General features: G+C 29.9%; 1 protein-coding gene across 4 annotated transcripts in view; it reads left to right on the forward strand.

The window, feature by feature from the left end:
• LOC117169468 (transcription initiation factor TFIID subunit 13) overlaps positions 1–4,948 on the forward strand; it is a 73,486-nt gene extending 68,538 nt beyond the window's left edge. For 3 of the 4 annotated variants that reach the window (XM_033355869.1, XM_033355870.1, XM_033355867.1), the window contains exon 3: positions 329–1,549. In XM_033355869.1, coding sequence (XP_033211760.1) covers positions 329–447 — 119 coding nt within the window. In that variant the 3' untranslated portion in view covers positions 448–1,549. Of the gene's footprint in view, positions 1–328; positions 1,550–4,573 lie in introns of those variants that run through there. The other variant, XM_033355868.1, reaches the window with a different exon arrangement.
• Positions 4,949–14,085: the final 9,137 nt, after the last annotated feature.

A 14,085-nucleotide genomic window follows, 5' to 3' on the forward strand; every position in this document is an offset into this window, starting at 1 on the left:
AATAAATAAAATAAATAAAATAAAATCAAATAAATAAAATAAATCGTTTTTCAGTGGTCAGGTTTCTTTGCCGCGTAAAATTTAATTTATATTAAATTTCGATACAGTTACTGCGAGCAGCTGCGAGTTTTTTTTTATTGGCGGATTTCGAAAAAATGCGTAACAAAGGTAAGAAAAATTTTATAACATTATTTTAAGACTTTTTTCAAATTGATGACACTAAATATTTACCCTGTTTATTATTTCTAAATAGAGTCCGAGGCCTGCGATTAAGATCGTAAAATTTTTAAATAAAAAAAAATTATTTAACGAAAATGTTGCTTTTCAGTTAGAAAAGATGCACGTAAATATGCCCGAGTAAAAGATTTACTCACGATGAACGAGGAACTAAAGAAAGCGAGAAAAGCTTTCGACGAAGTTAAATATGCAGGTACTGTCAATCAGTAAAGAAAGCTCGAGTACTGCTTGCATTTTAAAAATTACGTTTTCGAGTAGTTCAATTAAACCAACGCTGCCTGTTTTGTATGGATTTTTCTTTATCGATAGAGTTTTTTTTTAGAATTTGATAGCGATCACGATATTCTTTTTTTAGTTTTGGATCACACGCAATATTTTTCGCATGGAACGACTTTTATTTTATTATTTTCGAATTTGCAGTTAATATGCACTTTGTGATTTTTCCGCTTTTTTCGACTCAGGATAGAAAAAATAGGTTCGTCAACTAGAACCATTTATCAAAAATTAAAAACGTATTATATAAAGTTATGAGAAAGTAAATAATATAGGGGACACGTCCTTACAGTGGATAATAATTATTTTAAAATACTAATGTATGAAAAATAATTAATTTGCTTGAATTGAAAGTTTAAATACTATTTTGGTAAAAAAATGAAAATTAACATTTATTTTTATTTTTTATCTGTGCTCCTAAATAATGATTATCGACTGTAGAATGTTACCCGTACAGGTAAAGAAAAGAAAGGTGATGGGTTGATAAGATAATCTGCTTCAATTATATCCAGATATCTATAATTAACCATTTCGCTTCGTGCTGAATCGAAGACTGCTATTCTCTACAGTAGAACCTATTTCTAATTTATCTGAGATCTTAATTTATTTTAAGTTTACTTGTCTTTATCGTATCATAGCGTCAATTTGAGCACCTTTCAAGGATAAACCCAGGCTGAACTTTTCTGCAGTTTGCAATTGAGTCTCGGAGGCTAATTAAATAAACAATTATTTTTGAAAAAGCTGAAAAAGTTGAGAACTGGATTTTTAACTTTCGTTTTTCCCTGTAAAAAAATTTTGTATTATTAAAAAATCGATGTCTTCGGTACTAAAATGTTTTGATATTTCACACACTCTGCATTGCGTTGTTTCGTATTTTTGGTTGAAAGCACATTAACAAATATTTAGGTTACACTTTTTGTAAGTCTCCGTCTAAGAATGTTTTGTCGTTTTCAATTCAGAATATTTTAATGGAGTGTATCAGTTCAAAATCTCTCCGATCATATACATACTGCGGCAATAAAATTTTGATATCTTACAGCATGTGAAAAAGCATTATTTATGCCCTTACTCGCAGCTTGTCGATTGTATTTTGAGTTTCTAACCCCGCAGTGCTTCATTTTTTTTAAATGGAAAGCAGATACTAAATTTTTTAATTTAAACTAATTATTTTTATTGAAAGTTCTTAAAAGACAATCGTCAGTTGGTCCTAACCTGTCTAATTTATATGATAAATTCGATCAATAGATCAATATGGCTGGAAGAATTTTTACAGGCAGCATGCTGACAGTTGCATGTTTCTCGTTCTACACTAGGGTGGTCCAAAAACGTTTTTTTAGTAATTTGTATGCTCTCATTCTACAAATTTCTTCAAATACAAAAAAATGAAGATATTTGTTCATAAATAAAAAGAAAGAGAAAAGTTGACCGAAAAAACCGCTACTTTTCAGCATTATTTTAAGAAAATGTTGTTATAAATAATAATAAGTTTTTTAAACAATTATTTTTCTCAATTTTAATTAATTGTTTCTAAGCTATAACTAAAAAGTTCACAAATTACACAAATAAAACACGATTTTCTAGCATTATTCTAAAAGAAGGCAGTTATAAGCAATCGTTAATTATCTAAATAAATTCTTTGTTAACTTGCATTAAGTAAAAATTTAAAAAGGTTGAAACTTTCAGAAAAGAACAAAACTCTAGAGCGTTTTTGTAAGATAATATTGTTATAATAAGTAATACATTGCGTAAAAAATTATTTATTTAGTTAAAAGTTGAAAAAGTTAGAAATCCCTGAAAAAACCCGTAAATTTCCAGAATTATTGCAAGAGAATATTTTTATAAATCATTGTATTCGCTTATTACCTCACTCAATTTTTCTAGCATTATTCTAAAATTATTTAAACAATTGCTTTGTTAACTCGCTTTAATTATTAAAACACTCAATTTTGAAAAGTTCAAAAAATGTGGGGAATTTAAAAAAAACCGCAACTTGTGGCATTTTTCTAAGAAAATATTGTTATAAATAATAATTTTTCTAAATAATTCTTTTTATTAACTTCAATTCATTGTTACCTCACTCTAAAAAAAATGTTAAAAAGTTGGAAATTTCAGAAAAAACCGCAACTTTCTAACATTATTCTGATATAATATTGTTATAAATAACAATAAATTGTTTGAAAAAATGCTTTATTAATTTGAAATAATTATTGCAACACTCCATTGTGAAAAGTTTAAAAAAGTTAAAAATTTAAGAAAAAAACAGCAACTTTCTAGCATTATTTTCAAAGAAGATAGCTACAAACAATACTTGATTATTTAAACAATTGCTTTGTTAACTTCCTTTAATTATTACTACACTCTATTTTAAAAAATTCAAAAAAGGTGGGAAATTTTAGGAAAACCCCATACTTTTAGACTTATTCTAAGAGAATATTGTTATTAATAATAATAAATTTTGTAAACAATTATTATTATTAAATTCAATTCATTGTTACCTCACTCTGAAAGAAAATTTGACAAAAAGTTGGAAATTTCAGAAGGGAACCTCAACTTCTTAGCATTATTATATGAAAATATTGTAATAAATAATAATAAATTCTTTAAAGAATAATGCTTATTAACTTCGATTAATAATTACCTCACTTTATGTGAATAATTTAAAAGATTTAAAAATTCCAGAAAAGTCCGCGTCTTTCTAAAATTATTCCTAAAGAAAAATGTTATAAATAATAATAAATTTCTTATACAGTTATTTTTAATAATTTTAAATAATTATTTTCTTGCTATAACTGAAAATTTTTAAAATTAACACCAAACCATGACTTACTGGAATTCATCTAAATAAGAGAGTTAAAAACAATATACAATTGTTTAAACAAATGATTTGTTAACTTACCTTAATGATTACAATACACTATTGAGAAAAATTAAAAAATGTTGGAAATTAAAAAAAAAATCTAGACTTACTCTAAGGGAATATTGTTATAAATAATAATAAATATTTTAAATAATTATGATTGTTTGATTTGACACTTAGCTTACTCTCAGTAAAAGTTAAAGAAACTTTAAAATATGAGAAAACACGGCAACTCTTTAGCATTAATATAGGAAAATGTTATTGTAATTAAAAATAAATTGTTTAAATAATTACATTTCTAAACTTTTAATTATTATTACCTCACTCTAAATGTAAAGTTGGATAAAGGTTGGAAATTTTAACAATAAAACCCTACTTTCTAGCTTTATCATAAAAGAATATTGTTATAACAAATAATATATTTTTTAAACAATTGTTTTTGTTAAATTTAATTCATTATTTTCTCGCTATAACTGCAAATAAAAAAATTGAAAACTTCTGTCAAAACTGTGACTGCAGAATTATTTTTAGAGAATTTTGTTATAAATAATAATAATAAACTGTTTGAACAATTGTTTTTGTTCACTTTGATTAATTATTACCTCAATATAACGGATGAGTGTCTAAAAGAAGTTTAAAAATGTTAAAATCACCGGAACTATCTACCAATCTTTTAAAGGTTATCGTCATAAATAATTAATAATTTGTTTAAACAATATTTTAATTATCTTATTATCAGTATAAAGTAATATTTAATATATTAGGAACAATTCTTATAAAACTAAACCGCAAAAAATAGTAATTAATGCCAAAAATTCGCAATACGAAGTTTAATAATGTTTTATTTGTGTTCTATGGATAATTTTGAAAATAAATATTAAGGAACAACTTGATACTATTAATATTGACAATAGGGTCCAAATTTTCAAAAACGCCTTTTTTCTCACGGGAAGTAGGTGCTGCACTTCACGGAAAGCCCCTAAATATCAATTGTTTCAACAACAAAAAATGTGTTTTTTTTTTTATTGGACCAAACTTGTGAAGCTAAAGAATAAAAATTTAGAAAAAATCCTAATGCTATTTTGAATTACCCTATATTCTACGCTCTAGGTCGAAACTTCACAAGGAATTCTCGAGAGTAGTTGAAATTAATTATTATAGAATAGAAATTGCAAATAATTTCTTGAAGTCTTTTTTTCATAACAGAGTAAGATCAGCGACTTCCAAGCCTTCAAAAGAAGAGCCGCCAAACTGAAAGGGAAAGAGCTATGTTTCAAGATATAATGGCGGATGGAAACATAATAAATTATTGGTCAATCTTCGATGTCACTCGTGACTCTCAGTATCTGTTTAGTCATTTTTTTTTTAATAATTGATACTCAATTTTATTTTAGAAATTAGTTTTCTTATTTTTTGCAATGAACTAAAATGAACGAGGATTGAAATTTGTTTCACAGAGTGCAATCTTTTAAGTTGGAAGAATGAGTTATAAAGTACAAAAAATAATTGTCAACAAGGACAAATTTTAATTGTAATTTGTATTGCATTAAGTTTAGATTATTCAAAATATTTTTTTTTATGCAAAAAGCTTGTGCAATGAAGATATTTATTAATAAAGATGAATACACTTTCTTTCTGTATTTTGTATTTTCTTATTCAATAAAGAATATAATTTTTACTTTGGTTAGACTCCTCGTAAAAATTTAGGACGGTTAAATCCGAAATTCGATATTTTCTTATAGAATTATGCAACGTGAATATCTTTATTACGATACCAAAAACAATGTAATTAAGTTGCAGGTAAGTAGTATAGCAGCAGGGCTATAGGCGTGGTTCTGTTCCAAGCTAAACGGAAGTAAATCAGTGACTGGTCAGTTACCGACAGACGATAATGATTCGTGTCAATGCTCAGATGCCTTGAAATCCTGACATAGATCGGTCGGATACATAGAAGGAACATATATTACCAACCGATGGTAGAGTAGGGACCTACAGTACCGACCAATGATAATGTAGACAATTGCATTATCTACAGTAGATGCTTTTTCACGTAAAAATTTAAAAGTGTTTTCAAAAATTGATATTTAAACAAAATATTTTTAAAACAATTGTTGCAAAGATCAATTTTCTAAAATCCTTTTAAATTTTTAAGGATTTCAGAAGATTTTTAAGATTTACAAAAGATTCAATAATCGCTCTTAAGATATGATGTTATAACTAAATTAATGAAAAACTGCCATTTTTTGGGAATCAAAATGTGTAGCCAACTGAAAAAAATAATGCAATTTGGCCAGTTTTTTATAAAAAATTGATGACTCTTTATTTTGGTACTTTTTAAATCAACTAAAAATGTTTTGCCAATGATTTTCCGCTTAAATATGAAACTATGGAATACTAAAAATAATTATAACTGTCATTTTTTATAAACAAATTGGGTAAACAGAAGCGAAATCTTGACATTTTCATGCAAAATCATTGGTTTTTAACACAAGTTAAACTCCATCGAGCTTAATTATACATATTTCTAAACATTAACAATCTGGATAGTTATAAACAAATTTTGTAAACAATTTATTAAAGAAACGAAGTAAAGGCGCATAGAACTTCTTGAACTATAAGAAAGACGTAGATTAAGAAAATATTGTTTACAATTCTCATTTTGGTGTTGAAAAGTGCACTGGAATCTTATTGAAATATAAATTTAACTATTTTATTAAGGTCTTTTATTCATTCATCTGTTTGAGAAGAAATTTCATCTTTCTGGAATAAAAATGCAACTGTTTCGTTTAAAATTCAAAAATTTGACAAAAAATTTATAATTGTTTATATTGTCATTTTAAAAAATTTTTTGGTTGAAAATTCTGCTGTTCTGTTGAAATTGAACTATTTCGTAGAAAATTTACTTTTTGTTCTAATTTAATATTTTTGTGTAGAAAAGAGAAATGAAATATTATTGAATAATATTGAACTGAAAATAAATAGCAGAGAAAATTCTAACAAAAATTCTTTCAAGTAGAAAACAGAAAACGCGTAACATTTAATTGTTATGAAATTGTTCTAAAAAATGAATTCACAATTTTCTAGAAATCTGAAATTTTATTTTTAGTTTCATTTGTTTCATATATGTTTCTAGAAGTGGTCCATTGACGGTAATCATTTATCAAAATATGTAGGACACTTTTTTTATAAACAAATTAGAGAAGCAAAAAGTAAATTTTGATAGCGATTAATCCTAATTATTCTCTGTCCAGAATTAAAGTCCTCCTTTTCATGAACAAATTTAGGAAACAAAAGTCCATTTCTGCCATTAAAGTTTAAAAAAATATTCTTTTTTAACTTATTTACGTAAAAATTACTTTAAAAAGTAGTATCCGTTTTTCGATGTGTTGTGAATAAATTCTAAAAAGTCTTGCTATTGGTTGAGAGAATTTTTTAAGAATTTATTAACAACACATCGAAAAATGGATTCTACGTTCTTGAGTCATTTTGAAGTAAATACGTTTGAAAAGAACATTTTTTTAACACTATAATGTCAAAAATGGACTTTTGTTTATTAAATTTGTTCATAAAAAAGGAGGATTTTAATTCTGAGCAGAGAATATTTCTTTAAAAAAATCAGAGTATTTTGGTTGAAAATATTTATTCTTTGACTCTATACAAAAAATGTTTCATTATATTTTGATAAATAATGTTGGTCAATGGACTAGTTCTAGAAGCATATATGAAGCAAATGAAACTAAAAATAAAATATTATATTTTTAGAAAATTGGGAATCCATTTTTTAGAACAATTAAATGTTATGCATTTTCTGATTCATATTTGAAGGAATTTTTGTTAGAATCTAAATTTGTTTAAAATTACTAGTGTTCTTAAAAAACAAATTAGTACAGTAAACTCTGCGACACTTCTCGTTTTCTGGGCTGTAGGGGAAGCGATCAGGAAGTGTCTGATAACCCTCTCTCCTCCGTCAAGCCGCATTCGGCGCAATAGCAGTGATCCCAACTTTGGCATGTTTAGCTATTGTGCTTGCCCGGTGCAGCAACCCTCATTGATCGCTTTTGGCGCGCAATTCGAACCGAAGAGAATTAATAATTATTAAAATAAAAATATATACTTATTATAAATTGCACATTAATATCAGAAATTACGCAATTTGTGATTTAAGGTGAGAGAAAGATTTTGTAATTTTTTAAGGCGAGAGCAAGTACATTTTGTATAATTAATAGTTTTTTTTCAGTTCTTAAGACTAACTTTTATTTCTTCAACGAATTTTTTGCCAGTGCAAAAAACAATGATACTAGTTAAATACCTAAAAATAACGTTTTCAGCTCAGAATAGTTATTTTTAATTCAAAGAAGCCAAATAATGACGCTCATAATGTGAAAAAAGGAACAAAAATCGTCATTGCTGATAATAAAAATCCAGCCAGTGTCTATTGGTACTAAAAATGCGGCTATTTGTAACAATACTTGGCTATACACATTGGTCGTTATATAAAAATTTTTGTTCCTCAATAACCTTTGCCAATGAAATATAAATATATCTTTTGAAATAAAACAAAGTGTGCTATTGTTTTCCAAATATACGCATCGTTATTTTTTCTAAGCTTGCATCACAAAGTACGTTATTTCTGATATTAATGGACAATTTACAATTTACAATCATAATCTATTTTAATTTCAATAATTGTTAATTATGCCAGTTTGAAACACGCGCCAGTAGAAACCAATGAGAGTCGCTGCGCCGGGCAAGCGCAGTAGCTCAACATGCGAAAGTTGGGATCACTGCGCAGTAGGCGTAGCTATAGTTGGGTCGCGGTAATATTCTCCGTAATTTCAGCAGGAAAATCACCGTCATTACCGGTAACGTTTCTTTCGCTTCTTTCGTTACCGCTCACATTGCGATGCCATCTGTATGTTAAAATGTGAATGAATGTGAATTTCAAAATATGTCGTTTTTGTTGGTCACTTTCATGGAGAATAAACGTAATAATACAAATGATTGATTTCTAAATAAGTAACATGGACTTTTAAAGACAAAGGAAATGTTCCTATAAAAATAATATAGGATTAAAATAGACTGAATTCGGAAATTACTCTTTTATTTAAGGAGAAAATTGGTGTATTCATTTATTGTCTTCCATATCCTTACGCGTCTTTTACTGTTCGTACTTTGATAAAAAAAAATTAATAAAATGGGTTTTTTTGCAAACAATCGTATTGAATTTTTATTTATATTATATACCTACTTAGAATCTTTTCCTAAAACCACCCTCTTATCTTGTCCTTATCTGTTATTACAGAAAATTACGTATTAGCCAATATCTTTCCAAAATATTTGAAAACATATGTGTCACTTCTTCTTAATAATAAGCATAGTAATAATACTTGTATTCTTCCTGATGGTGTGAAACTTCAAAATGCCTACAACGTTTCAGCAGATTAGGTTACATACCCTTCGAAACATTATGTTCAAGAAATGTTTTTCATAGACTTTTTTATGTAACAAATACATACGTAATTGCTCTCTACTCAATCTGCAAAGTGTGAACAATTAAAAGGAACCATATTTTTGCAAAAAATAATGTGCGCATACATTTTTATGCACAGCCAAATCACACCGTAGAGGTTAAGGAACACTTTTAAACGTGAAAGTTTTCCGACAAGTTATTTAATGTGACGAATATTGAAGAAAATTATATCAAATAAACGCAAAAACAATAAGCAATTCAAATTTAGTCTTGAAATTCAAAAAAATATTGTTACCATTCGTTATCGGAGAATTTCCTCTACTTCACCGGAAATTTCTACCGTTACTGGTAATTTCAGGTAACGACCCCACACTAGACGTAGCTGGCCACGTATGCATGTGTGTGAGATGAGACAAGGAGTGAGGCAACTTTTTCGGAATAGATGTCCTGACTTTTAAGTGAAATATCTGCAAGATCCACGAAGATGCCCGAAGTACAGTCGCCAGGAGCTGAAAGAATTACCGCTTATTTCAGCGCTAAATTTGAATGATAAAATACTGTGAAATTAAGATGTTATCAAATTCATGTAATTTAATATTTCGGAATCTTACATGAAGGTTCCAGTGACACTTACAAAACTAACTATTTGTAAAAATGTTCTGTAACATTTATTATTAAGTACTTACGCTTTTGTAAAAATAATGTTCATTAACCTCTTTGACCAATTTAAAAATGCTGTTTCGAATTGAAAGTTTCAAATTGAACTCATAAAAGTTATAGAATTTTTAATTGCAAAACCTAAAACTCGCATAATCTTTAATTGTAAGATGCCCTAATTAAAAATTATTAAGTTTAAAATTCAAAGTTCTACGTTTTTTCGAAATTAAAATATTATCAATACTGCTGGGACCACCTTCCAACCAACCTTGTATCTCACATTACATATACGAAAATTACAGAATTGCAATCGGCACCACTTAACCTATAAATTACTTTTGCTAAACTTAAAAAAAGCAGTTTTGGAAAGTTTACTTGCAAGCTAATTCCGAATTAAATTATGCATTAAATACTTACGGCACGAAAACAACTTTTGCTTTGCCTCACATTTAAATGACATCCATGACACTCGTCTCTCGGTACTATCGGATCTCACAGATATTCCACTCACAAGTTGAGAAAGTCCCCCCCCCCCCCATATATCCCGAAAAAGTTTCCGTGCTTTGCCGCCGCAAATGCATTAGCTTGATTTCTCCTTACTATTACTTCGTGGGGCAAGCGAACGAAGGTGAAATCGGAAAACGAGAAGTGTCGTAGATTCTACGGTACTTACAAATCTTAAGATATGTTCAGAATTTAGTGAGGAAAAACTTTTTTCCTACTTCTTTTAGATACACTATATAATTGAATGAATACGATTTCTAAAAATATACTTAAAACGGAATCCTTTGTAACATACCAATGCGTTTGAAAATTAGATTTATAAAAAGTTGACTTTTTCCCATGTTCAAGCGATGGAAAACTTCATGGTCTTTTCGCCGCTCCTAAGTGTTAACCAGTGTGGCTTAAATTTTGAAGAGATTACTTTTTTTAGCTCTTGATAAAACTTTGACGGTGCAAGCAGAGAAATCGAAAAGAGAAAAATAAAGGCCACTCTGGTATTTATATGGTGTATGGAACATGAAGAAAAAGGGTGAAAACATTGTGGACAGAGGTGTATAACTTAAGGGGAAGAATAAGTGAAGTTATATTGAGAAGGATGCGAGAAGATTGGAACAAGAAGATGAGTGATTAAGGGAGAAGAGATGGTGGACGGTGAGGGGAAGAGTATAGAAGGAGTAATTAAGGGTAAAGTGATGGTGCGAAAAGAATTAAGAAAAGAATAATGTGTCGAATTGTAGGATATGAGGCAGAGAGCTTCGTAGTAGGGAGTATTGAGAAGTAGAATATGGTATCGGAATGAAATAGGTGAAGCATGGGAGGTAAAAATGTTGTAGATTAGGTTAGGGGAAAGGTGAGGTTAAGTAGAGGATGAAGTTAGAGAAATGCAAGGGGAAGATTGGGACTAAAAAAATAAGGAGGAGGAGAGATTGTGGATGATCAGGGAAAGAGGTAGACGAATGAGAGATTAATGGTAAAGAGCTGGTGCGAAAAAAATTAAAAGAAGAAGGATGTGTCGAATTGTGGGATATGAGGCAGAGAGCTTCGTAGTAGGGAGGAGTGGGAAGTAGGATATGGTATTGGAAATTGGAATAGAATAGGTGAGGCATTTAAGATAAAAATGTTGTAGATTGGGTTAAGGGAAATTTGAGGTTAAGTAAAGGGTGAAGTTAGAGGAATGCAAGGGGAAGATTAGGACTAAAATAAGAAGGAGTTGAGATAGTGGACGATCAGGGGAAGAGGATAGATGAATGAGTGATTAATGGTAAAGAGCTGGTGCGAAAAGAATCAAAAGAAGGATATTTTAAATTGTGGGATGAGAGGAAGAGAGCTTGGTAATAGAAAGGAGCGCGGAAAGGTATTTGAAGGAAAAAAGAGTAGGAAGTGGTAGATGACATTGGCACAAAATAGGTGAAGTATTGATGGTAAAAAACTTTCTAGTTTGGTTTAGGTTGGGTTTTGGTTGGGACTAAAAGAACATGGAGGAGGAGAGATGGTAAGTTGAGGTTATGTGGATGATGAAGTGAGAAGATGGCGGGAAGAAGATTGGTAATAGAAGAAGATGAAGGAGGAGAGATGGTTGATGATCAGGGGAACAGGGTAGAAGAAGGAGTGATTAAAGGTAAAAAGATGACAGTATTGCGGAATGGTAGCTGAAGAAAAAAGGACTGGGAAATGGAGAATGTTATTGGCACGGAATAGGTGAAGTATTGAAGTTAAAAATGTTGTAAATTGGGATAAGCGAAGATGCGTTCAAGTTAATTCTAGTGTAAAGTTAGAGGAATGAGAGGAGAATATTGGGACTTAAAGAAGATGGAGAAGAGATGGTGGATGATCAGAAGAAAAGGGTAGAAGAAGGAGTTATAAAGGGTAAAGAGATGGTGCGAAAAAAATCATGGAAAGAACAATACGTCGAATTTTGGGATATGAGGAAGAGAGCTTGGTACTAATGAGGAATGCGGAATGGTAACTGAAGAAAATAGGAGTGGGAAGTGGAAGATGGTATTGGCACGGAATAGGTGAAGTTTATCAGGTTAAAATGTTGTAGATTGGATTAGGGAAAGTTGAGGTTAAGTAGATGATGGAATTAGAGGAACGCCAGGAGAAGATTAGGACTAAAATAAGATGAAGGAAAAGTGGGTGTAGAGGAGAGAAGGGAAGAATAAGAATCAGGAAAAGAATCAGGAGAAGAGGGAAGGAGTGATTGAGGTTTGAGAGATGGTGTGAGAAAAATTAATGGAATAGCAATGCGTCGAATTGTAGGATATGAGAAAGAAAGGTTGGCAATATTGAAGAGTGGGGAAAGGTATCTGAAGTAGTTAGAAAATGTTATTGGTAGGAAGAGGTGTAAAACTTAAGACGAGGAAAAAGTGGACTTTTGGTGAGAGGAAAAGACGGGGATCAGGGAAAAATGGAGTAACTGGGGTAGAACTGAGGTGATGGGTAAATGTAGAGTGGTGAGGATGCATTATTGAGGGTCGGAAAGCCGGACGGAACGAGCGCTCGAACAGTAGCAAGGAGTCGGGATGACGCACAGAAAACACGACGTAAGAGAGAACGGATTCCGTCACATTTTCTACGCGTCATCCCCACTCCTGGCTACTGCTCGAGCGCTCGTTCCGTTCTGCTTTTCGAGCCTTCAATTGAGGATAGGGAAATAAGTTGTGGAGGAAGAGGAATAGAAATAGTATATTCGATTAAAATTAATAATTTGTCTACTGCCTTATTCAAATTCTAGCGGATGATTCAGATCATATATTTATTTTATTTAATAATACAAGTTTGCTTTTTATTGTAACCTCTGACAATTAAATGATTCAAAAGGAACAGATTATTCGTTAATGCCAATAAAAAAAGAAACTATAACAGTTTGCACAAATATGAACTGATTATAAAAAAATATCATAAATGATGCTGTTTTTCTCAAAAGAATTTTTTATCTGTGACATAAAGTAAATGTACATAACTAATGATATTTTGCACCAGTGTCATTCCCTGATTATCCTTGATTATTATCATTATCCCTAGGTGGGCTCCACTCTGGATCTTTCGTACCAAAAACAGGAAGATATTTATATGCATCCTTCCAATTGAAAGGACCTTTAGGCCAGGGCTTGTAAAAATCTATTAAGGAAAATACATGGTCTTCCAATATAACATTCATTGAATCACGTATGCGCAAAATTATCCTAATTTTATTTTTATCAAATATTGGATGAAGTGTATGTTCCCCCAATCCTATCAATACTCCAAGGAGGAAACCACTCTCTTCCGCAGCATTCTTTTCAAAATCTGCAAAACTCAATGCGAGATGTTGGGTTTTACCCTTTTCCAGGTAATATATAACACCCAGACTAACACCTGGAGCCTCATTAAGGAGACCCAACTGATATGGTAGTGAATGCTGTTCTCTAAGGTTAACTGTAAAAATATAAATTGTTTAAAAAATATAACTGATTAATATAAATTATTTTAAAAATAAATATAAATTTAGTCCAGCCTGATTCTGAAGTTAGTCACTTTTTAATGTGCTAAGGGACTGAACATAAATTACGCAACAGCTCATCTTCATTCAGGCACGTGGTTTTTTGCAAATAAGCAAAAAGTTTCGCCTGAAGATTATTTTTTTAGTTATAAATTTTATTATTTAGTGGAAAATTTAACCATTTTTTTTAAAGATATCCTTTTGGTTGTAAACTCAACTGTTTGGTTAAAACTTCTTTTTTTTTGGGTTTGAAATTCAAGTGTTTTCGCAGATGATTAAACTTTTGTTTAAAATTCATTTTTTGTTGCTAAAAAGTCAACTGAAATCATTTTTGGATAACAACTATTCTTTCTGGAAATTTGTCTTTTTTATTTATAAGTTCATTCTTTCCAGTATAAATACTGCATCTTTCTTAGAAAAAATGCAACTGCTTGGTTGAAAATAAAAATTTGGTTAAAGACATAGTTTTTGGTTACAAATTCGACTATTTATCAGAAAAGTAACATGCTATTTACAATTCTCATTTTGGTGTTGAAAAATGCACCGGATTCTTATTTAAATGAAAATTTAACTATTTTTTAAAAGTTTTTGTACATTCATCTGTTT

The sequence above is a fragment of the Belonocnema kinseyi genome, chromosome 3 (genome assembly GCF_010883055.1).
Source record: "Belonocnema kinseyi isolate 2016_QV_RU_SX_M_011 chromosome 3, B_treatae_v1, whole genome shotgun sequence".
NCBI classification, from domain to species: Eukaryota; Metazoa; Arthropoda; class Insecta; order Hymenoptera; family Cynipidae; genus Belonocnema; species Belonocnema kinseyi.